The 26,314-nt window shown below is 29.7% G+C and overlaps 1 protein-coding gene across 1 annotated transcript in view; it reads right to left on the bottom strand.

Annotated features, from left to right (window-relative positions):
* Positions 1-23,463, bottom strand: part of LOC135951566 (uncharacterized) — a 32,527-nt gene extending 9,064 nt beyond the window's left edge. The window contains exons 1-4 of the mRNA XM_065501239.1: positions 23,310-23,463; positions 23,112-23,173; positions 15,395-15,551; positions 14,941-15,176 (exon numbers count right to left, since the gene is read on the bottom strand). Coding sequence (XP_065357311.1) covers positions 14,941-15,176; positions 15,395-15,551; positions 23,112-23,173; positions 23,310-23,329 — 475 coding nt within the window. The 5' untranslated portion in view covers positions 23,330-23,463. The remainder of the gene's footprint in view (positions 1-14,940; positions 15,177-15,394; positions 15,552-23,111; positions 23,174-23,309) is intronic.
* Positions 23,464-26,314: the final 2,851 nt, after the last annotated feature.

Genomic DNA, 26,314 nt, shown 5'->3' with positions numbered 1-26,314 from the left:
TAATTTTAGTTGGAGTGACAAACATTTGGTTATTTAAATCGTAATTCTTCTGTGTCCACAGATTTTTTGTTACTAATATCGAAAAAATCAATGGATATAATCGAATCATTCGATTTTGAACAAATCACGTATGCAGAAATAGTACAGTCACTTTAAGAAGAAAACTTATGAAAAAATTTCCCAAAATTTTCCCGAAACTTCCTATCTATTTATTAGTTCCTATTTATTTATTAGTTTGCAGATGACTGCAACATTTGACATTCGTATCATTCAGGACAAGCCTGGCGGTGATTCGGACAATGAGGTAAAAAATGGGTTTGATCGATTAGAGTAGATTTTAATGATCGTATGATACAATGCTGTATGTTAACATACTAACATTCTGTTGAAATTAGGGAACTGATGCCCGCAGTTTTTTGTATATAAAACACGTTCTTTAACATTGGCTCATCGTGGTGATCTGCTCAACACATTACAAGGAAAATTAATTATTTAGCCTTACCGTCAATATGTGGTATCAGCTTGCAGAATTATTTATTTTCAGTGTAGACAAACATTACTCCAACTATCCCTCTTCTTCAACTCTGGTCCAAGCAAGAAAAAATTGCTTCATTAAAGTTTTTAGCTCAATTTAGATTACGAAAACGCCATAAATTATGGAAAATGATTGTGAATAGCTTATGGAATTTATGAAACTGACCGAAAATCATATTTTTCGATGCCCACCTCAGTAAAAAAAAATATCGATCGCTATTTTTGACATTTTAATATCCATTCATACTTAGTTAATACGAATCTACGTTGTTTATATTCTGTCCATTTTATTCTCATGCTTCATTTCTATTCTATGATAACAGCAAAGGTTTCTCTTACGAACCCAGTTTATGTAATGGATTTAAAATTTCCTTGGAATGTTAGCTGAAAACAATTGAATACCGGTTTGGGAATTCTCGAAAAAAGTCAATAATTATCAGCTCTTTGAAAAGATGGAAACATCTAGTGATCTAAGACGCATTTTTGGATTTATGTCTTGTAATTTTTCACTAAAATGTGGCAACTATTACTAATTTGAATGATATGGCCGTATACACCAATATCTTTTTTAACATTCAATAACAAATTGATGATCTGTATTGCTAAATATAATTTAGGCATAAGGACCAGATTTTAAAAGAAATAATAATACTAATACCAGAACATTATTGAGTGACTATTTAAATTGTAGTGTAAATTTGAATAAAAGAGTTGTTACATGTTTTAAAACTAAATAATTGGAATAACAGAAAAAACTATAATAATCCACTTCTTGAACTTTCAGCAGCCTAACACTGGGTCTACAACTGGCTTAACATTAACACTAACATGGTATTAGTATTAGATTTTAAGAGCATTTCATGTCTGTTGTAGACCCGGTTTTAATGTTAGTAGCTTTAACAGTTAATGTTGGCAGCACAGTGCTGCCCAGTATCCACTTATGACAATGTATACAAAAGCTAGTGAATATGGAAACCCTTGTTAAAACCGTTAAATTAAAATTGACAGTGCAATTTCGAAACAACATTAATACTAAAACTTACACACTTTGCCGAATTTTGTCAATTTTCAAAAATCGAAATTGAAGAATATAGTCGAAAGTTTTTCAAAATTTTAAATTTTGAAAATGGAAATGCCGAAATGTCTACATATACCTTATGTGTACCAAATTTAACAATATCTAAGGACACAATGAACATTTTTGGGTGATGCACGGTGGAATTAATGATATATATTTTAGATCATCGTGTTGTATTTTTGCTAAAAATTATTAAAACTAAAAAAAGCTTTAATATATGAACTAAATTATTAAATTTCAGTACTTTTTCGTTCTTAAAAATTAGGAATTCAATTAGGAAGCTTCCCGTATAAAAAAAAATACTATCAATATTTTTGTCATGAGACTTGGAAACCTAATTAGGCATGTTAAGTCATTAAACTAGATGAATGTTGTTATAGTAATTCTAAAATCTCTTATATGGCTGTAAGACCCTGTATTATTAAACTCTCATTAACCAATATTTATATTTGCACGAGACTTTGAAAATTTATATTTGCATACTAATTAAAAACTGGATTTTGTATAAATAAATAATTTAATTCATAATCCAAAGCACAGAAAAAAATAACTAAGTTGCTTGCATGGGGTAGATGAGGAGAGTTATATTAGTAAATTTTGTTTTTATATGAATTAATAATGAAATTCTGCCTTTTGATAACTAACTCTCTTTAGACAAGAGAATTAGAGAAAGAGCTGCGATTACTCTTTTGACATTCTCTATAAAGTTTACAAATCGTTGACAATTTATTAATAAATATTTATTTATTTTTGTTGTTGGTTGGTGTAATGTAGTTGTTATTTCTGTGGTATTTCATTGTTGATAAATATTATGACAAAAAAAAAGTAGTAAATGTTGAAAGTACGAGTAGACATTGTCAAGTAGTAATGTGCAACAGTTTAAACTTAACTAAAGTCAATGACTTTTATGTGTTTACAACATTTGTAAAAGCATTATTAAAATGTAGATAAAATTCAGATATTAACTATAGAATTATTATTGCATTTGTTATCAGGAATACATTCATAAGCATGTAGGTACTTTTTTTTAGACAATAGTACCTAAGTACCTTAAAGGGGAGAATAGCGTAAGTAAGTAGGATCATATTCTTTCAGTATAATGAAGAAAAACTTGTTTTTGTTAAACTTTTTAGGTCAAAATAAAGCAATTGCATTAAATAAACCTTGAGGAATAATCATCCAAAATTCTGTTACAAAAAACCTGAACTTCCAACACTGTTTTTAAGAGAGCTCTCTATTATTTAATTGTATGAAGTATTTTTCTCAAGATTTTTTATTAATCCGTTAGACATACTAGCTTATTTCTGCAAGTTTCAGTTAAATTTCTAAATACATTTTTTAGTGAATAATTTTGCATATTTTAACGACTAATATTAAATTATTTTTCTCCGAAACGAAATCATTAAAAGCAAAGTTGATATTGATTTGCTGTCGTTCATAATAACAAGAATTGACGTTGAACAGAACTTAATGAAACTAGAAAACGTGCTGGAGATCCCGCCCCAAATGAATGTTAAAATCACGTTTAAATCTTAACTGTAAAAGGGTTTTGCGCAATAACGTGATAGTAAAATCAGCGAATACTTGAATCTGTTTTTAATAACGAGTGTTTACAATGAAATAAAATAAATAAACTAGATTTGTTTTCAAATGTTATGCATTTATTACAAAGAACAAACACTCGTATTAATTGTGATACACGATTTCATTCATGTGGCCTAGCTGCTAGCTTTTCAATATAGCCGTGTGCCCTCTTGCGGAAGTTACTTCCACAAGTTTCGGCTTGCAGAAGTTACTTGCAGCAATTATGTGAAAACGCTGGAATTAACTTGAAAGACTTGCTGTGAACTGCATGTGTTTTCAAGACTTCCAGAAGAAGTCGGGTAAACGGTTTGTGATATTCTCTTCTGGTTTCAGTTTTGTGTTTTTATACCCTTCACAAATTTCGTAAGTTTGTCATTCCGTTTGTAATTTCCACAATATAATTTTCCGACCCTATAAAGAATATCTATTCTGGATCCTTATAGAGCGGAGTCGATTAAGCCATGTCCGTCCATCTGTCTGTTGAAATCAATTTTCTGAAGACCACAGATATCTTCAGGATCCAAATCTTCAATAATTCTGTCAGACATGCTTTCGAGAAGTTTCCTATTTAAAATTAGCAAAATCGGTCCACAAATGGCTGAGATATGAGGAAAAAACCAGGACAACCTCAAATTATCGAAAAGTTCTTCTGATATATTTGTTGAAAAATGTCATCAACGATTTTATTGCAGTGGGATAGCAAAAATTTGGTAATGGCTCGCAATTACTCACTAACTTACTTTTCAATGGCAACTACATACCGTGTGTATTGCTTAGAAGTAGTCGTATAATGACTTATTTATTATTCGTTATATAACTGCTTGCTTTTTATTAATTTGCATGAGCAAATTCAGTTTATACTGACAACGCACAGTGGGCGAACTGAGAAAAAACGTGTAAATAAATCTGTAACTTCTAAACGAATAGACCGATTTTAATAAAAATTCCCATGGCTATAGAGGGGTCACCGAGCCACAATGCCCCAAAATGGGGAATTTTTGTTTGCGATCCGATTTTTTTTGCGATTCCGAGATTTTTATATATATATGGAATCTACTAGACGAGATATTATCTCTAATAGTTTACGAGTTATTTGAAAAGTAAAAGTTTATGTTTTTTACCTACCTTGGTCTGCTTATTTGCTAATAACGCATTTAATTCTTTCCCGATTTTCTTGAAATATTTTTTTTTTAATTAACAACAAATTTATTAATAATCTTAAGGAAAAACTGTTTAGAAACAGTTACATGTTTTAACTCGATTTGTTAATAGATGTGGTACCGTGAAATTCATACAACTTAGGACTTATTTCATTATGAAACAACTCCTAACGAATAGGAAGTTATTTCATAATTTTTTGTTGAGAGTTATTTCATAATGCAATAACTCCCAATGAAACAACTCCCAATGAATTTTTTGTTGGGTTTTATTTCATTTTATTTTGGGAATTTTGAGTTATTTCACCGTATTGGGAGTTATTTCATTTTTGTTGGGTTCTACTTTGCAAAATCAGAACACATAAATATCAAAAACTGGCTTCACTCAGAAAAGTTTTTTGCATTGCAGGCCTTCGGCCGGGCGCTAAGGTTTTCTCCTCTGGGGTGTATCAAAAACCGGCTTCGCTCAGAATAGATTCTTTTTGCATCGTCGGCCTTTGTCAGGTTGCAACGATTTCTTAATCTGGTGTGAAATGAAAATCGGCTTTCTGAAATATTATAAAACCTTTCTGCAATGAAATAAATCTTTTCTGAGCGAAGCCAGATTTTGATACACCGCGGAGAAGAAAACCTTAGCGTCCGGCCGAAGGGCGGCAATGCAAAAAAATTTTCAGAGCGAAGTCAGTTTTGATACACCCCAGAGGAGAAAACCTTAGCGCCCGGCCGAACGCCGTCAATGCAAAATACTTTTCTGAGTGAAAGCAAAGAATAATTGCACTTCTGAAGTTCCTTATTTTAGATTACATAAATAAATTGCTTCAGATTGGGAATTATTTCATTTCTATTGGGATTTATTTCATTTTGAAACCGCCGATTATTGGAAGTAATTTCATTCTAAATCTTTTTTATTACAAAATTAGAATTTTTACAAATTTTATATGCAAAAAAATATTTTGGATTTAAAAATCTATGTATTTACACTCATTTTCAAATTGCTATCAATCGAACACGAATATTTTAATGAAATAAATTGTAAATATCTCAAAATATATTCCAAAAATAGATTCAAAAACTATTTTTTAAAAATATTCATAAATATCGAAGTTATGTGCAAAAATCTAAAATGTATCCCCATATGGATACAATATAGCGAAAGGGTTAAGAGAAAAAGGAAAAATTATTTTTTTTCTTTTCCGGGAGGAATCTAAAAAATCTTTTCATTCCCGGGAGTTTTTTAATACTAAATTAAACCAAAATCCATTAAATTTTTCTGAATAAATTGTCTTAGACTTTTACCAGCGTTTTAAAAGAAGTATAAAATAACTATATTTGGATGCACAATGTTGGTCCAACCTTTTTAAGGGTTTATAATTTAATAGTGGCATTTGATCGGTATTGTCACAGTAGCTTTATTCGGTATAAAATCAATAAATTATATTGTTTAATTAAAAAACATAAGAATTTCGACTATGTTAAATCTATAAAACATGCGTAGTTATACCGTAGACAGACGACAGAGTTAATTTGCATTAACAGCACATTAATGTGAATTAAAATTTAGCCCTGACAGACGACAGTTTTTACATTTAAGTGAAAAAACAGTACTTATTTGAAAAAAAAACTGAAATTACTTTTGCTGAAAATGCTCAATAATGCAAAAATTTTACATGCACTAGCAACCATAAATCTGAACCTGTTGCTTCAAGTTTGGACCGCAGTAGGACACTCTGAAATAAGAGAAGGAAAATTGTGGAAATTTGTAGGTGTAATATCACCTTTTTATGGAGGATATAATTCATAAATGACATTTTTTTTGGTGCTGGTGTGACGTGCTTTCGATGGACGATAACAGGTTTAAGGAAAACTTTAGCCTCAACAGGATCGGTCCATAATTAGTCATAGCTCCGATATCACTTTAAAGTGCATAAATCTCTTAAAAATTATGGTATACATACAAAATTCATGATAAATAACTTCAATATAGATACAAATCACATGACTTAATTTCATGGTGATCGGTCCATAATTGGATTAGTAATCCAGTTATTGAGCAAAAATTAAGAAAAATTGGTAAACAATTTGAAAAAATGTTAATTTTTGCGATCTTTAAGGCACTGTATGCACTTTTTTCTCTTTTTTTTCTCCTATTCAATATCTACAACTTTGCTTCAGACACAAAAGAGATATTCCGTACGGTATATGAGATATAACCGTGCTAAAATATAGAAAAAGTGTTAAAAATCCACCTTACGCAAAAAAATTCAGCCAACTTGACAAAACTAACGATTCTGAATATTTTATCTTTAAGAAGAAAACTTATAAAGAAATTCCCGACAAACATTTCCCGAAAATTTACAAAAAAATATTCCCGGGAAATTTTTCCCGCGTAGGAACCCTAGGTTGAACTCATAACCTCTCGTTTTATAAGCAAATACGCTAATCACTACGTCACAGAGCTGCTATTTATACAGCTCTGTATTTGTTATTTAGAATTGGATGTAAGTCTACTCTCAATTTTTGCATTTTCTGCATCATCAGTGATCGTGGAAGCCGTATATTTGAGAATATTTTCTTTTACTTGAATTTATTTTCAAAAACTTAAGGCTAATATCAGACTTTGGTTTGTTACTTAATACGCTGACTGAATGTAGAGCAAATTATATCCATTTAACTATAACTTTAGCAGCAACAGCGAATTAGTTACTTGTACAAATAGTAATATAGCTAGGTTTCCAATTGGTAATTTTTCCTACTCCTGGGAAACTTTAAAGAAAGATTATCTTCTTTTGCCAAAAAATAAGTAATTTTTAAAGCGCATTTAAAAATACATTATTAGAAAATAACACAGGTCAACAGCAAAAAAAGGCTTCACTAACCACTATATAGATTTGAAGCATCATGCATGGTTACTAGAGTGACAATCAGTTGTATGGAAAAAAAATTTTGTTAAAATTTTGAAGAGTGCCGGGTGGAATATTGTGACACTAGGCCTAATAGTTAAATTCTGAAAATTTGGGCCAAATCGGACAACGATTTCTGGACGCGCATCGAGGTCAAAGTTCAGATATATATAAAATTTTACTATTTATATGGAATAAATAGGTGAAACTCGTTAACTTTCTGCATTGTTTTCTAGAAATATGTAGATTTATTTATATTAATGAATATTACATTAAAAAAAAATTTTGGGAAATTAACCCTGTATCTCCTTTGGTTCAAAATGACCCAAAAACTGTATTATCGCCAAAATTAGAGAAAAATGCAAATTTTTCAGTTTTTGAAAAAAGTTTGCTACTAAATAAATACTTTTGCAATTGAATGCAAAAGAATCGAAATGTGTACGTAATTATCGTTGTAATAAGATATAAATGACAAAATTTGATTAAAAAATTTTAAAGTTATTACAAATTCGCCAGACCATTAACGTGTTTCAGGCCACATGAACAAAAAATTTAGGAAAAAAATTAAGATATTTCGAGAAAAATTAAAATAAAAGCTCATTTTTACTTAAAATATGTCCGTATTTGCTTGTATATGAGTTTTTGTCTTCGTAGGATACCGTTAACCTATTTGCAGGTATGGCCAAAAAAATAATTTTTTTTAACGGCTGTTTCAAAACTCCATTTTCAAATTTTTAAAAATTTTGTTAAACAAATTTCAGATTTTTTCGATCATCACATTGGGGTTTATTGAGATCAAAATAGGGAATAAAAATATGAAAAAATTATGTCAATACCTCTTACAGTTTTTCCGTACATGCGATTTAAATTTTGCGTTTTTCAAGAAAAACTAATTTTTTGTCCATATTTAGGCGAATGAGTCCAATTTCCTTACTGTTATACATTTTAAGTAAAACCTATTCATAATATTATAATCCTTCTAATTCTAAATATGTTCTGAAAGTTTTACTGAAATCGGAAAACGATAACCTTTGAATCGTGAAGGTCAAAGGTCAAATTTTTCAATATTTGGAATTTCTAATGAAAAGATAGCGAAATGTTATATATTTTTTGGCCGATTTTCATGAAACTTGAGGAAAATATATATTAGGGTCTAGCATTTACAACAACAGTGCAAAAATGGATTTTAACCTTTAAGAGGACTTGGGGTCAAAATGGTTGTGTTTTTCGTGATTTTAAAAGTTGAGGGTAATTTGGACCCCAAGTGCTGCTAAGGGTTAATTTCCATTTTTGTGCTGGTTTTTTAAATTCTGGACTTTATGTTATATTTTCCTTAATTTGCATTAAAATCGGGCCAAAAATATATAACATTTCGCTATCTTTTCATTAGAAATTCCAAATATTGAAAAATTTGACCTTTGACCTTCACGATTCAAAGGTTATCGTTTTCCGATTTCAGTAAAACTTTCAGAACGTATTTAAAATTACAAGGACTATAATATTATGAATAGGTTTTACTTAAAATGTATAACAGTAAGGAAATTGGACTCATTCGCCTAAATATGGACAAAAAATTAGTTTTTCTTGAAAAACGCAAAATTTAAATCGCAGGTACGGAAAAACTGTAAGAGGTATTGACATAATTTTTTCATATTTTTATTCCCTATTTTGATCTCAATAAACCCAAATGTGATGATCGCAAAAATCTGAAATTTGTTTAACAAAATTTTTAAAAATTTGAAAATGGAGTTTTGAAACAGCCGTTAAAAAAAATTATTTTTTTTGGCCATACCTGCAAATAGGTTAATGGTATCTTACGAAGACAAAAACTCATATACAAGTAAATATGGACATATTTTAAGTAAAAATGAGCTTTTATTTTAATTTTTCTCGAAATATCTTAATTTTTTTCCTAAATTTTTTGTTCAAGTGGCCTGAATCAGGTTAATGGTCTGGCGAATTTGTAATAACTTTAAAATTTTTTAATCAAATTTTGTCATTTATATCTCATTACAACGATAATTACGTACACATTTCGATTCTTTTGCATTCAATTGTAAAAGTATTTATTTAGTAGTAAAATTTTTTCAAAAACTGAAAAATTTGCATTTTTCTCTAATTTTGGCGATAATACAGTTTTTGGATCATTATGAACCAAAGGAGATACAGGGTTAATTTCCAAAATTTTTTTTTAATGTAATATTCATTAATATAAATAAATCTACATATTTCTAGAAAACAATGCAGAAAGTTAACGAGTTTCACCTATTTATTCCATATTAACAGTAAAATTTTGCATATATCTGAACTTTGACCTCGATGCGCGTCCAGAAATCGTTGTCCGATTTGGCTCAAATTTTCAGCACTTAACATTTAGGCCTAGTGTCACAATATTCCACCCGGCACTCTTTGAAATCTAAAAAAAAAAAATCGGCTGTCACTCTAATGGTTACTTAAGTACAGAAATGGTAAAATTTTTGAATTCTATAGAAAGATTTTTTAAAAATTTTTTTTTTTCTAAAATTGAGAATTTTTTTAGATGTTTCTTCACATAATTTATGATAACTCAAAAAGGGTTAGTCCGGTATTATTGAAGTAAACTAAGAAAATTTCAAATTTACATAACCTTCAATCACATAAAAAATATATTTTTTGTTTCAATTTGTTATTATAACTCCGAATCTAATGAGCCGATTAAAAAGCAATATATATGTGAAAATTTGTATATAGCATGGGGAAAAAGTTTTCAGAATTCAATAAATCGAAAGAAGAACAATAACTACTCAATTTTATGTATATCAAACAAACAAGTTAAATTTTGTGAAAATGAGCGAATTCACTTAATTGTGAATAAATTCGAAAAAAATCCATCGATTTTTATGATTGATATTTCATTTTGTTGGTATTATATGTGGCTTTGTGACAAAGTAATAAACCTGAACAAGTTCCGCCGTTTTCGATTTTTCATGATTTTTTTAAAACAAAAAAATTGGATATTTTCATTTAAAAAATATATTTTTTGTTTCAATTTGGGAAAAAGTTTTCAGAATTCAATCAATCGAAAGAAGAACATTAACTACTCAATTTTATGTATATCAAACAAACAAGTTAAATTTTGTGAAAATGAGCGAATTCACTTAATTGTGAATAAATTCGAAAAGAATCCATCGATATTTATGGTAGATATCTCATTTTATTCCTATTAAATGTTAAATGCCGTTTTCGATTTTTCATGATTTTTTTTAAACAAAAAAATTTTATACTTTCACATAAAAAATATATTTTTTGTTTCAATTTGTTATTATAACTCCGAAATCGCTGAGCCGATTAAAACGCAATATATATGTGAAAATGTGTACTCAGCACGAGGAAAATGTTTCCAACATTCAATCAATCGAAAGAAGAACATTAACTACTCAATTTTATGTATATCAAACAGAAAACTTAAATTTTGTGAAAATGAGCGAATTCACTTAATTGTGAATAAATTCGAAAAAAATCCATCGATTTTTATGATAGATATTTCATTTTGTTCCTATTACATGTGGTTTTGCGATAATGTAACAAATCTAAACAATTTCTGCCATTTTCGATTTTTCAGGATTTTTTTAAAACAAAAAAATTTTATATTTTCACATAAAAAATATATTTTTTGTTTCAATTTGTTATTATAACTCCGAAACTAATGAGCCGATTAAAAAGCAATATATATGTGAAAATTTGTATATAGCATGGGGAAAAAGTTTTCAGTATTCAATAAATCGAAAGAAGAGCAATAACTACTCAATTTTATGTATATCAAACAAACAAGTTAAATTTTGTGAAAATGAGCGAATTCACTTAATTGTGAATAAATAAAAAAAAATCAATTCATTTTTATCTTCGATATCTCATTTTGTTGGTATTATATGTGGCTTTGCGATAAAATAACAAATCTAAACAATTTCTGCCGTTTTCGATTTTTCATGATTTTTTTAAACAAAAAAATTTTATACTTTCACATAAAAAATATATTTTTTGTTTCAATTTGTTATTATAACTCCGAAACCGCTGAGCCGATTAAAACGCAATATATATGTGCAAATGTGAACTCAGCACGGGAAAATGTTTCCAACATTCAATAAATCGAAAGAAGAACATTAACTATTCAATTTTATGTATATCAAACAGAAATGTTAAATTTTGTGAAAATGAGCGAATTCACTTAATTGTGAATAAATTCGAAAAAAATCCATCGATTTTTATGATAGATATCTCATTTTGTTCGTATTACAGGTGGCTTTATGAGAAAGTAATAAATCTTAACAATTTCAGCCGTTTTCGATTTTTCATGATTTTTTTAAAACAAAAAAAGTTGCTATTTTCACGTAAAAAATATATTTTTTGTTTCAATTTGTTATTATAACTCCGAAACTAATGAGCCGATTAAAAAGCAATATATATGTGAAAACTTGTATAAAGCATGGGAATTCAGAATTCAATCAATCGAAAGAAGAACAATAACTACTCAATTTTATGTATATCAAACAAACAAGTTAAATTTTGTGAAAATAAGCGAATTCACTTAATTGTGAATAAATTCGAAAAGGATCAATCGATTTTTATCTTCAATATCTCATTTTGTTGGTATTATATGTGGCTTTGCGACAAAGTAATAAACCTGAACAAGTTCTGCCGTTTTCGATTTTTCATGATTTTTTTAAAACCAAAAAATTTGATATTTTCACATAAAAAATATATTTTTTGTTTCAATTTGTTATTATAACTCCGAAACCGCAGAGCCGATTAAAATGCAATATATAAGTGAACATTTGTACATAGCATGGGGAAAATGTTTTCAACATTCAATCAATCCAAAGAAGAACATTAACTACTCAATTTTATGTATATCAAACAGAAAAGTTAAATTTTGTGAAAATGAGCGAATTCACTTAATTGTGAATAAATTCGAAAAGGATCAATCGATTTTTATCTTCAATATCTCATTTTGTTGGTATTATATGTGGCTTTGCGACAAAGTAATAAACCTGAACAAGTTCTGCCGTTTTTGATTTTTCATGAGTTTTTTTAAACAAAAAAATTTGGATATTTTTACATAAAAAATATATTTTTTGTTTCAATTTGTTATTATAACTCCGAAACTAATGAGCCGATTAAAAAGCAATATATGTGTGAAAATTTGTATATAGCATGGGGAAAAATTTTCAGAATTCAATAAATCGAAAGAAGAACAATAACTACTCAATTTTATGTATATTAAACAGAAAAGTTAAATTTTGTGAAAATGAGCGAATTCACTTAATTGTGAATAAATTCGAAAAGAATCAATCGATTTTTATCTTCGATATCTCATTTTGTTGGTATTATATGTGGCTTTGCGACAAAGTAATAAACCTGAACAAATTCTGCCGTTTTCGATTTTTCATGAGATTTTAAACACAAAAATTTGCTATTTTCACGTAAAAAATATATTGTTACGAAATTGTACTTGAATTCAAATATAACGATTTTAAGGGCTGATTTAAAAGTAGCATAATGGTACTTTTAAATAACAGTGCTGTAATGGCAGACTGTAACATATCTGTGGGCATTGTTAAATAAAAGCTTTCAGTTGATTTGATCGTAAGTTGGCAACGCTGTATTCGAATATTCAGTTAAAGAACATTGTAGAAAGTACACCACAGATGGCGTATGATCTAGAATATTCGAACTTTAACATTTAAAGAGCTTTCTAGATGGTAAGGCAGTGTTATAAATAGTGGCAGAGGTTGCAGTCGTGAGTGAGTTGATCAGAGACGCTTTTCGAATAAACATCATCTGAGTGCCTTAAAGTGTGTTGTGTTTTTCAAGTAAATTCGTGTACATTATAAATTGTGTCTGTAATTCTGAGAATTTATAAACCTGTATAAAAAACATTGAGTGGCTATTTAATTCTGTGGTTGTTGTACATTTTAAATAAATAAAGAGTTGTTACAATTTTTAAACTACTGAACGGCTTTTATTTGCAATCAAAAGTATCCGGTTTATTAAAAGGAAATAAACCAGCGTTTTGAAAAGGTTAAAACGTAACAATATGTTTTGCTTCAATTTGTTATTATAAACCGCAGAGCTGATTAAATTGCAATATATAACCGGATTAAAGGTTATGTAAATTTGAACTTTTTTTAAGTTTACTTCAATAAAATCGAACTAACCGTTTTTGAGTTATCATAAATTATGTGGAGAAACATTTAAAAAAATTCAAAATTTTAGAAACAAAATTTTTAAAAAAAAAATCTATCCATAGAATTTAAAAATTTTAACATTTTAGTACTACTGGAACCACAATACATCAAAATTGTGTAGTGTAGTTTAAAAAGCTTCCAAAATTTTTTCGATTTTGTTGATACTTTGAAGATCACCTTGTATACCAACAGGGCGATTAAAAGTTATAGTTTTAAAATTTTAGGTCCTTCTATCAGATTCTTTTATGGAGTTTATTGTATTTGTTAAAAGCGTAAGAAGCCTTTTTATCAATATTTGTTAAAGAACCGATAAAAAACTGACAATCACGCTGAGTTATAACGATAACAATTGATCGACATTAATATCAATTATATGAGTAACAGTAGCTAGGCGTTAACTGATATTGTAAAATGATCTAATTGCTTAACAACCAATTATGCGAATTATTTACATTTCTTTATTGTACAGAACAAAATCATAAATCAAAGCAAATATTAATTAAAACATTTGATTAACCAATTGAATTAAGTAGCCACCTAGTTAACCATGTCCTACATCACTATCTATTACGACAGCAAGAGAGTATAGGGCAAATGCTACATAATACTTTTTTTACACAATGACGTGAGATTGTAATCATAAGTGATCAGAGAAGCACTTCACATAGGTATTTAATCGCAAAATATAGTACAAACAACTAAAAATAGTATACACATATTTCTTTTTATCAGATGGTACCAGTATAACTAAAATAAATAAAAAGCTAATTATTTATTTCGCATACATATATTGTACAATGTTTAATAAATTTCATATATTTTTTTAACAATAAAATAACAAAATAATAATTGAAGTAACAGCCAAAATAATTTTGTTGTTATCTGCCTGTTTTGTGATTGATAAAAAAAATAATAATGGTTTTGATTTTTTTTTTGAAAAATAATTAAGATTTTCATAAAATATTATTATAGAAAACAAAAATTTAATCTTTGGCATAAAATTAATAACAAAAAAAAAGTAGAAAGTAGTGTTAAGTACTAAATAATATTTAAAATATCTAATAATTTAATTAATACAGTTGAGGTTATGTTATATTTTTGTTTACAAGAGAGTTACCAACTCTCTTACAAGTCTTATTATTGTTTGTCTTTCTCTTATTTCTAGTTAATTTAAAAATAAAACATAAACTTAATATTGCGACATTAAAATTTCAGTACTTTTGTTGGCATAATTAATTAATTAATTAAACTTATAAATAATGTTAAAAGAGTACCTTAATTCATAAACTAACATAAATAATACTTAATGAATGAACATTAATTTCATAACCCGCCCTTTTTAAATAACTTTTAAAACTAATCTAAATAAAATTTAACCTTTAATTGAGGCGTGGTAGTGCCTGGGCTATTTGGACCACTGTCGCCATTATGTCTTGATAAAAATGGTGTAGATTCATCATTACCTTCCAAACGTCGCAGCAAACGATCCTGATCGCTTTCTCTGGGCGTTGTGGGTATCTCTCGTTTGGGCGAGTGTATGCCCGCCAAATTCACCTTGGTATTAATGCGATTCAACTTTGTCGGCTGATGATCCTGGAATATTTGTGAATTTGCAAATACGGCCAGGATTTCGGGTCCCAGCATGGGTACATTTGTTTGGGTTTCACGTCTATAGACTTCTTCGTCAATTTTGCCATTACTGTGTTAATGAATTGTATAAATATTTATGATTTTTTTAAGAAATTATCAAAAAATTGAATTGTTAAATAGTATATCTTCACACAAACAAACTGAATAGATTGTTCAAATTAATCATGATCAACTTAATTGAGTTGCTGGTTAGTTGTTCATGATGCTGTTAGTTTTATTAGAGTTAATTTTCATTCGAATGTTTGTATTTTATTTATCAATTAGTACCTGAATAATGCAGATGAGTTTCCCCTTCTTAGCGGTTGATCGACTATGATTTGTGGTAAGGTTAAATTATTGTTGTCCGCTGGCTGTATGCGTCCCAAGACATTGCCATTTTTTTGTGATGCGATATATTGCTCATCATCATCGGGATTGTAATTGGCTAAAATTAAAGAAATATGATTAGTGCTTATTTTTCTTCTATTGATTATATAAATTTTAAGTTGAATTGTTAAAGATAAACAAAATACGATTTGTGATTCATTGAAAGTTTATTTACTTAAGAAGATTCATAGGAATTTTAACTTATTTTTAGAATAGTGTTAACGAATATAATGTCAGAAAGTCGAAAACATGCAATTTGTCATGATAGCCAGGAAAACTTAAATTAAGCCTATGTTAGAAATAAGGCGGAACATGCTATATATTCGGTGTATATCTTAAAAGTTGGGGATTTTATCAAATTTTTGGCTATTATTTAGAAACATTTGTACAATAGAAATTTATTCAAAGTATTGGCCAATTACATGTTTGGAGTAACCATTTTGAGAAGACGCTGAATATAACGCTAAATGAAACAGATGACTTTACCTATCCAATAGGAATTCAGATATGCAATCCCTCATAACTTCCCTTACTGAAGAATCAATAAAAGTAGGACTAAGAGCTAATATTAACAAGACGAAGACGATGGGAATTAATGCCGTGAACACAGCTCAGTTTGCAGTTAATGAGCAGGTGATCAGTGAAGTGAGCAGTTTTGAATATCTAGGCAGCATTATAAGTATAAATGGTGGTACAATACTTGTCGTGGAAAGCCGACTGAAATAAGCTAAGGGCAGATATGCAATGTAGTGTAAAGTGTGGAGGTCAAACACAATTAACGTTGCAACGAAACTAAGAATATTTGACGCCTGCGTAAAATCCATCATGTTATAAGGGTGCGAAACATGGTTGCTTACAAGGCAAATTGCAGACATTCATCAATAGATGTCTTCGCAATATTTTAAGAATATGGTGGCCTCAAAGAATAACTATCGACAATTTGCTATTAGGGACCAACCAAAGAAAGGTTGAAAATGAAATAAAGAAGCGTAAATATAGTTGGCTGGGTCACACTCTAAGAAAGGAACAGTCTGAGGTCCCACATGCTGCACTTGAGTGGAACCCTCAGGGATTTCGAAGCGTTGGTCGACCAAAAACATCATGGAGAAATACTGTAGCTAAGGAGACCAGGGATTAAAAATAGACTAAGTTCAAATTAAAATTGTTAATGAATTGTAATTATGAATATGTCTTAATAATAATAATATATTGGCCATTGTTATCTACGGCCTTATTCCACGGCCAAGAACGAATTAAGCCAATACGGATACTCTGTTCCAAAGTGAAGCGTATCCCAGAGAGAGTATTCTGTATCGATCGAAACAAATTGAAGCCGGACGGGATAAGGTCTGCACTATTAGTCGGGTGAGGCAAAACTTCCCAACCACTTCATTCTAAAAACTGTTTAACAGGTATTGCAACATGTGGCAGAGCGTTGTCATGATGAAATATTAAGGTTTCATGTCTAGCCCTGTGATGGTCTGGTCAGATTACAGCAACTCATAATATATAGAACGCTTTTGCTCCCACCGAATACAGAGCATTACCTTAATACCATGGATATCTGGCTTTGGTAGCGATTCGGCTGGTTGGCCGGGCTACACATACGATCTCTTACGCTTCGAGTTATCATCTCAAGTAATGAGTCGGTGCAAAAATGATTTTCTTTTATAGCGTTCAAGCATTCTTTCGGACATGCAAAATCTTCTTTCGAGGTATCTCGGCTTCAATTAGTATGGTTCCCAATTTCCCTGCTTTTGGATGAATTCCGCTGCTCGCAAACATTTTGAAATTGTTGCTTGAGTAGCTCCCAATGATTTTGCTAGCTATTGTTTGAGTTTGACAGCAATCATCATGGAGTAATGCCTCCAATTCTTGGTTTTCAAACTTTTTTGGCTGGCCTGGGCGATCTTTGTCTCAAAATCACCACTTCTTAACTGCAGAAATCATCTCTCGCACGTTGAAACGAATGGAATACATTCAACATAAGATTTGGTGAGCAATCGATGTGATTCAGCTGCACTTTTTTCAAATTAAAGAAGTACAGCAAAACTTCCCGAATATGACGGTTTGCTGGCACAAAATTCGACAAAACAATTTTGCTGTTTACACTATAATGTTCAAAAAATAAGTGAGAATAAATGAGAGATGTGAACCCTTCAAAATGACATATACGTTATTAAAAACAAAAACCGCTTTGAAAAGGTACGCCATATATTGTAAATCTCGCATTTTTAAGCGAATTTTACATTTTGTAAGCGTATTCAGAAACCTTTATACACAAGAGTAAAAAGCGAAGGACCTCAACTCCTGGTACTCTTATTAAAACTGTCATAAAATATGTGGTTGTTATAACATTGACCTACGTAAATTGAGGTCAAAATAATAGATGAGTTTATGTTGTCCTAACGTTTGATTCTAAGGTGGAAATGGAGTACCAAAGATCAACAAGTCAAACTCCAACGGAATTAGAACGATGGAAATCAGGAAGAATGCAAAATCTACTAGACATATAGAGTTGATATCACTCTATATTCTATAAAGGATTCCCTTAGTTTTTTAGGTTTTAAAATTTTAAACACTGTCGAGTTTATTAAGTTTTTGAAGCAATTATACGGGAACTGTATTGTTAATTAATTGAACTGATTAATGAACACGATCATTAAGAGGTATAATTTTAAGTCCAAATGTGATAATTAACTTTATATTCAAGTAAATTAAAATTAAATTATGATGATTCTCCATTGATTTAATATTTTGAAAAGATGACTGATGTAAAATTTGCTTTTCTTTCTGCTGTTCTTTCTACTAATTATATAAATGACGAATTTTCTACACAATCTATTCTCTTGCTGATTATAAAGGCATTTGCTACTCTTTAAAGAACAATTTTGATATTGGGACCATGAGGCAGTACATGAGAATAATTCACTTATAGAAATCTGTGAATGTGTCATTGCTTCATCTGCATTTAAAGGTGTTATGAATATCTGGCATTATGAATATCTTGAGCATTGGAATAACCTAATTTTGTAATCGTCGAAACTAGAAGCTTATTTAAAGCACATGCATTCTATCAAAAATGCATTAAAACACTTATATATGTTCAAATGACTATTTTGGAGCTTAATACTGTTCATATGTGAAACAAACTCCCTCAGAAGTCTTCCCTGACAATTAAAATATTTAAAAGTTTAGGTCTGCTCCCTGAATCTTCCATTTCATAACATACTCTCTTAATATAAACTCATGCTTGATTAGGAAGTTAGAGCTGACTGCTGGTTCAACTATATAATAAATGAACTTGCGATTTGATGTATTATGATGGTGTTCTATCAATCCTCCATAGTTATTACGCACAATACAAAATCATTAGCCGACTGAAAGCTGAACTTTTTATTTCGTCGGATTGTATTCATAAAGATTATCTTAGGCCACAAACCGTAATTTGCCAATTGAGAATTAAGTAATCTAGATTAAGAACCGATTAACTGTGTTAACTTTATTGGAAACATTGAACCATGATATATCAAAAAACCCAATCGTATTACGAAGACACAAGCCAGCACTGTGATAAAATACATTTCAAAGGAAGTAGACCTTTGAAGAAACCACGGGAAAATTAATAAAAATACGTTTAGAAATTGAAGATTAATTTCCATTTTTTAAATCCCCATTGTGTGGCAGAATGCAATTATTAAAATTTAAAAGATGATACAAATTTATCTTGTATTTGCAAAAAAAAACATTGATCTTCAAGATCGTAATATTTAATGTCTTGGTTTAAGGGGATTCCTTTAAAAACACTCAACTACGTGATTTAAAATTTAATTTAAATATGCATGATATCCATATTAATTAGAAAATATTATTATTAAAAATAAAATAATAAAACTATAATAATTTGTAAAACCTGGGGGTTTTAATCTAGATATAGTCACAGAACACATGTGGGAAGTTTGATCGAATATGTGGGAGATGTTTTAATGATTATTGGCATAAGTTGGTTGTAAAAAAAATGAGAGTTCTATATTCGGCCGTGCCGAATAGTATATACACTTCATCTTAATATAAAAAACAGTATTTGTACAAATAATACATTTTTAATAGACTAGTATCTCCGGAATTTGAGAACACAATTTGTATAACACCAGTTTCACAAAAAATGTTAATACAACATAAACGTTTAAAGTGACTACAGTCTAGATTACTTAGTGGCACTTAAGTGACAATTGACTTCACGCTAGACTACCTGGGATGAATAAAGTAACCAATTAGCTTCTCTTTGAACTACAAAGAGCACATACATGTCAATTGACCCAAAACCTATCAATTGGAGTTAGCCAAGTGATCAGACATTAGTGACAATTAGGGTGAATTCCAAAATGTATGTTAAAATTTAAAAAAAAACTTATCATATAAGGGATACATTGACTACTTGCTTAACTGATGGGATTATCAAATTTAAAGTCACTTTCGAGAACTCGCCGATAAATTATTTTTAAAGGCTTTATTCATAATCGATTTCTTAATTTATTAAAGGTTTATAAATCAAGTTTTGTATGGAAATTAAGAAATTGATTATGAATATGTGGGTAAATGTTTGTACTTATTGGATGTACAATTTGGAAGAGGATATAAAAAATTTCACCAGAATCGAAAACCTATCTCGGCCTTTTATGCATTTAATTAAATGTTTCCTTAGGTCAATTAACCTAAAACTTATCAATTGCAGTTACTGATCAGAGATTATTGACAATTACAGTCTATAATTGATGCATTGACTACTTGTTCAACTGATGGGATTAGCAAATTTAAAGTCACTTTCGAGTACTCGAAAATAGTTGGGGCCGATATGGAAATGTTGTTCAAGAAACCTTTGGAAAATTAAAAAAAATTATTATGAAAATATAGAGGTAAATGTTTGTACTAAAAATTATAGAATTTATTGGATCAACACAGATAATTCAGAAAGAATTTCTGACGGATTTTTGGGGCTTTAGTTCTATAACTTTATTAGAGGCAACATTTTAAATGGTTTCGCATATTTCTCTCTCATTTATGGACCGTTTTGCAAGATCTTGATTTCTGACATATTTGAGTTCAATTACTTTATTAGATGTACAATTTTGAAAGAGATATGAACAAATTCTCTAGTAAACAAGTAAGATTGTACTTCAAAATACAAATTTTAAATATTTTTAGGTAAACAAAAATTTTTTTTTTCCAAATTTGGTTTTTTAATTTTTTGGAAAATATTTTTTTCGAATTGTTATTTTAAATTTCCAACTTACTATGGTCTTATATACGTCGTCTTTGAAATATATATCATTAGATATCCATATTGTCTATATTAATGACTTAGTAATCCAGATATAGGTCAAAAATCGAGGTTGTCCTGGTTTTTTCCTCATATCTCAGCTATTTGTGGACCGATTTTGCTGATTTTAAATAGGAAACTTCTCGAAAGCATGTCTGACAGAATTATTGAAGATTTGGATCCCGAAGATATCTGGGGTCTTCAGAAAATTGATTTCAACAGACAGACAGGCGGACATGTCTTAATCGACTCCGCTATCTATAAGGATCCAGAATATATATACTTAATAGGGTCGTAAAATTATATTGTGGAAATTACAAACGCAATGACAAACTTATATGTATGTATAAACATCAGGTTTCGATGATATTTTGGTCATTTATGAAGCAATTTGGATGATTACACTAACAATTCTGAAAATATTTTTGACAGGTTATTTGAGAGCTTCCAAAAGTAAATTTTTTAGTATAAATTTTGGATAAAAAATCTTTTAAATGTAATGGCTAACTTTCATATATTTGGCACTGATGGTGAACGGTATAACAAGAATGACACGGTCTATGCTAGATCCGATTTGATCAATAATATTTATAGATCACTTATTTTAACACTAAATAATCTCGAGTTGCCAACTACTTTCATATTTATTAACAGCAAACAAAAATTAAAATTAAAAAAATGTCCATTGATCTGACCCCTACAACACAATTTTATCAAAAACAATTCTAGCCAAGAAATTCAAAAATTTCAATTTCAAACTCAGCTTTCAAAATGCTCAGCAAATATTGAATCATCAGCATTGCAAATCATTAAGTGTCATAAAAATAACTAAATTAGTCAGAAGCCTATAATATACAATTTCATTATTTTGCATGCACGATTAAGGAGTGAGATCGAAAAATTCATAACATACATATATGTTTATAAAAAAGAAACCACTAAACTTACAGCTTTAATTTTTTTTTTATTTGATTGAAATTATTATTACAATTTACAAAAAAAATTATTTTTATAGTTTTAATCACTAGTGATGAAATTTTGAACCTTTTTCGGAAACCCTTCCATTAACGTTTTTATAGTGCTTTCTGTCACTTTGCTCGAACATGTAGTCCATCTCCGTTTAAAATCTACCACACTTTTGGACACCTTTTTTGTACTCTTCAATTCTCTTTTAACAAGAGCCCAATATCTCTCCACTGGCCTTAGCTCCGGGCAGTTTGGAGGATTTGCCTCTCTTGGTACAAATACCACATTATTGTTCTTGTACCACTCAAGGGCTTGTTTGCCATAGTGACAGGATGCCAAGTCAGGCCAAAAATAAGTGGACACATTATGAAGTCTTATGAATGGAAGCAGCCTTTTTTGTAAACATTCCTTGATGTAAATTTCGGTATTTATAGAGCCCGTTGTAACAAATGAGTGGCTTCTTTTGCCGCAACTGCATATTGCTTGCCATACCAAGAACTTTCTGGGAAATTTTGTCTGCTTTTGGGTCCTAAACTTTTCTTCAACATTCCCTCGAGCATCAGCAACATAAAATTTTTGACCTGGAAGTTGCGAAAAATCTGCCAGAACATACGTTTCGTCATCCATTATGCAGCAAGAATATTTTTTTATAAATCTTGACTTCAATTTCCGTGCTCTGTTTTTGGCCTCTAAATTTTTAGTAGCGTTCCTGTCAGGAACTTTTTGAGCCTTGTATGTTTTTAAACCTGCATTAGCTTTAACTTTTCGTACCAAATAGTCCGAGCACTGAGCTAACCGGGCTGCTTTCCTACCGGATGTGTTGGGAGCTCTTTTGAAAATGCGTTCTATTTTTTTGGCTTTAGAAACATCATGTGGACCATTCCTTCTACCTGAACCAGGTTTTCTATCAACTGACAAGTTCTCCCGGTACTGTTTAATAACATTGGAAACAGTTTGACGGCAGACCTTTGTATGCTTGGCCAACTTTTTGTAAGACCAAGTTGGGTTTTGTTGAAAATATTTAATAATTTCAGTACGCACTTTTTTCTGGTCACTCATTTTAATCAGATTAACAAAAAAATTAATATAATTGACATTACACATAATAACTGACATGTTTTTCAAAGGTAACTTGATCAAAAAAAAATTCAAATAATACTTGGGTTAAAAAATGTAATGAAAAACGTGTGTTAAGAATTTTTCGATCTCACTCCTTATTACACTTTAACGTAATGACTGAAGAATTAAATAAATTTGTTTAAATCGTAAATTGTTTATCCCTCCAAACCCAGTAGGAAATAACTGCTGATAACACCCACACACAGCACTTACCAATAGATTCATCGTAACAAAATTTTTCCTCAAAACAATTCCAATAGAAATCTTCCCAGCAACTGAAACAACAAAATAAATAAATAAAAATTATTATTAGTATTAAGTATTACATAAAAAAAATAAACACAATTGCATAAAAAACAAATTATTAGGTTTAAAAGCAACAACGAAAAAAATTGTTTATTTTTTACTTACTTTTGACAGCAGCGACACATTTTTTATGGCTGGAGTTTTGAAAATTGTTGTTAGACCGACGGTAATGTTTTTTTTAAAAAAAAAACGCTTTGTTTTAAGCGTTTAATTAATGTTTGTTGAATTATTTATTAGATTTGTTGTTATTTTTAGTTATTTTAATCAGCTGCTAATATAATGTATTTATTTTTATTAGATTATTATTAATATTTTATTTTATTTTTTGGTAACAAATACGACAATATGTGTGTTTAACGTTAAAGGTCTCGTTTAGCTCTAAAAGCGTCAAGAAACTAAAAAACCGAAAGTACAAACAACAAAAATAAATACATATGAATAAAAAATCTCAGCAATCATACATTTTATATTTATTATTAAGAATACGCTCGCCTTTGAGAGCGTAACAGAAGTTTTATAAACCCGATCCGATGATACATAAAATGTATTCGGGCCTGCGATTGTTTCTTAACGTTTGTTAAGATTCTTTACAATAAAATATAAAAGCGTGACTATGACTGCATCTGAGTAACTGACGTACGGACTGACTATGTGTCTGGCTACTGGTTTCCCATAATGAGATATTTTTTTTTTTATATTTTGTTTTGAGGACAATTTTCATTAGAGTGCAAAAAACGAACAAAATTTATTTTCTTTAACAATTCGCACCGATTCATTCAGCAAAAACAACAACCACAACCAACACACACTTCACCTGTTTAAATAATTACATTGTAAAGAGCTGGTGAAAGAGAGAGAAACAGAGACAGAGAGAGCGCAATAGCTTGAAGTAAATTAAATAAACCATGTGAGCAGAGCAAAGAAGAGGTGTGTATGCACGAGTTTGTGCAAGAGAAAGAATATAGATAACGTTTATTATAAGCCCTATTAAGTATTGGGGGTTAATATAAATTTGGAACTGTAAAATTTATAAATAATTTGAAATCATATGACGTTAGTGGCTAAAACAATGTGGTGTTGACTATTTCACGTGCAATGTAAATAAACACTTGAGTAAAACTCAAAGCTGCCAGATCATTTATGATATTTTTTTATAATTTTTTTAAAATAAATAAAAAAAACAAGTAAGAGAGCTATATTCGGCTGTGCCGAATCTTATATACCCAAATTATAATTCACCAAATTATACTTCAAAATACTAATTTTAAATATTTTTAGGTAAACAAAATTCATTTTTTTCCAAAGTTGTTTCTTTAATTTTGTGGAAAAAAAATATGTTCGAATTGTCATTTAAATTTTTTTTTTTAATTTTAAATTTAAATTTTTTTTTTTTAAATTTAAAAAAAACAATTTTTTTGGTAAAAAAAAATTCGGTTTAAAAAATATTTTTGTCCGATTTTGACCCAGTTCCAACTTAATATTGTTTTTTACTATTTTTTGTTTTTTAATTTTTTTTTTTTTTGGTGAAAAAAAACAATCGGGTTAAATTTTTTTCCGATTTTGACCCATTGTAGGTTCAACTTACTATGGTCTTATAAACGTCGTTGCAAAGGTCTTTGAAATATCTATCAATAGATATTCATATTGTCTATATTAATGACTTAGTAACCCAGATATAAGTAAAAAATCGAGGTTGTCCTGTTTTTTTCCTCATATCTCAGCCATTTGTGGACCGATCTTGCTGATTTTAAATTGAAAACTTCTCGAAAGCATGTCTGATAGAATTATTGAAGATTTGGATCGAAGATATCTGGGGTCTTCAGAAAATTGATTTCAACAAACGGACGGACAGACGGACATGGCTTAATCGAATCCGCTATCCATAAAGATCCAGAATATATATACTTTACGATCCTATATACTTTATCGGATCGGAAAATTATATTGTGGAAATTACAATCGGAATGACAAACTTATTGTTACGTTTTAACCTTTTCAAAACGTTGGTTTATTTCCTTTAAATAAACCGGATACTTTTGATTGCAAATAAAAGCCGTTTAGTAGTTTGAAAATGGTAACAACTCTTTATTTATTCAAATGTACAACAACAACAGAATTAAATAGTCACTCAATGCTCCCTTATACACGTTTGCAAATTCGCAGAAATACAGACACAATTCACAATGTACACGCATTCACTTGAAAAACACAACACACTTCAAGGCACTCAGTTGATGTTTATGCGAAAAGCGTCTCTGATAAAACTCACTAACGACTGCAACCTCTGCCACCATTTACAACACTGCCATCTAGATTGCTCTTTAACTGTCAAAGTTCGAATATTCTAGATCTTACTAATACATACGCCATCTGTGGTGTACTTTCTACAATGTTCTTTAACTGAATATTCGAATTCGAATACAGCGTTGCCAACTTACGATCAAATCAACTGAAAGCTTTTATTTAATAATGCCCACAGATATGTTACAGTTTGCTATTACAGCACTGTTATTTGAAAGCATTATGCTACTTTTAAATCAGCCCTTAAAATCGTTATATTTGAATTCAAGTACAATTTCGTAACATCATATATACCCTTCTCACGAAGGTGAAGGATATAATTAAAATAAATATAAATAAAATTTCACCGTCCCTCTAGTCTCTATCGTTATGAAATTATTGTCGGAAGTGTATCTTATTGAGTGATCGTCACAAAATATTTTGTACGGAAGGTGCCACGCCAACTAATCTAATTCCGAATATATTCAGTTAACAGTGATAGGAAAGTGATTCATACAAGGTTTAAATTCTTTTACATTCATAGTTCTTCAGACATTCGAAGTTAACTATTTACTTCGTATGGGAGGTGTCACGCCCGCTGATCCAACCCCGATAATTTTCAGCCAAACTATGTAAAATGATAAGAGGGCTATTCGGACAAAGTTTGAATAATCTCGTAATTATAGTTCTCAAGATATTTAGAAATAACTGTTTATTTTGTATGGGAGGTGACTCACACCCTGTTCCCATCCTTCCCAGTTTTTGGTTAAACTTGATGCAGTGATACGAAATTGATTCATATAAAGTTTGAAGACTTTCACAATTATAGT

This window comes from Calliphora vicina, chromosome 2, assembly GCF_958450345.1.
Source record: "Calliphora vicina chromosome 2, idCalVici1.1, whole genome shotgun sequence".
NCBI lineage: Eukaryota > Metazoa > Arthropoda > Insecta > Diptera > Calliphoridae > Calliphora > Calliphora vicina.
This window is presented reverse-complemented; position numbering and strand designations above follow the sequence as displayed.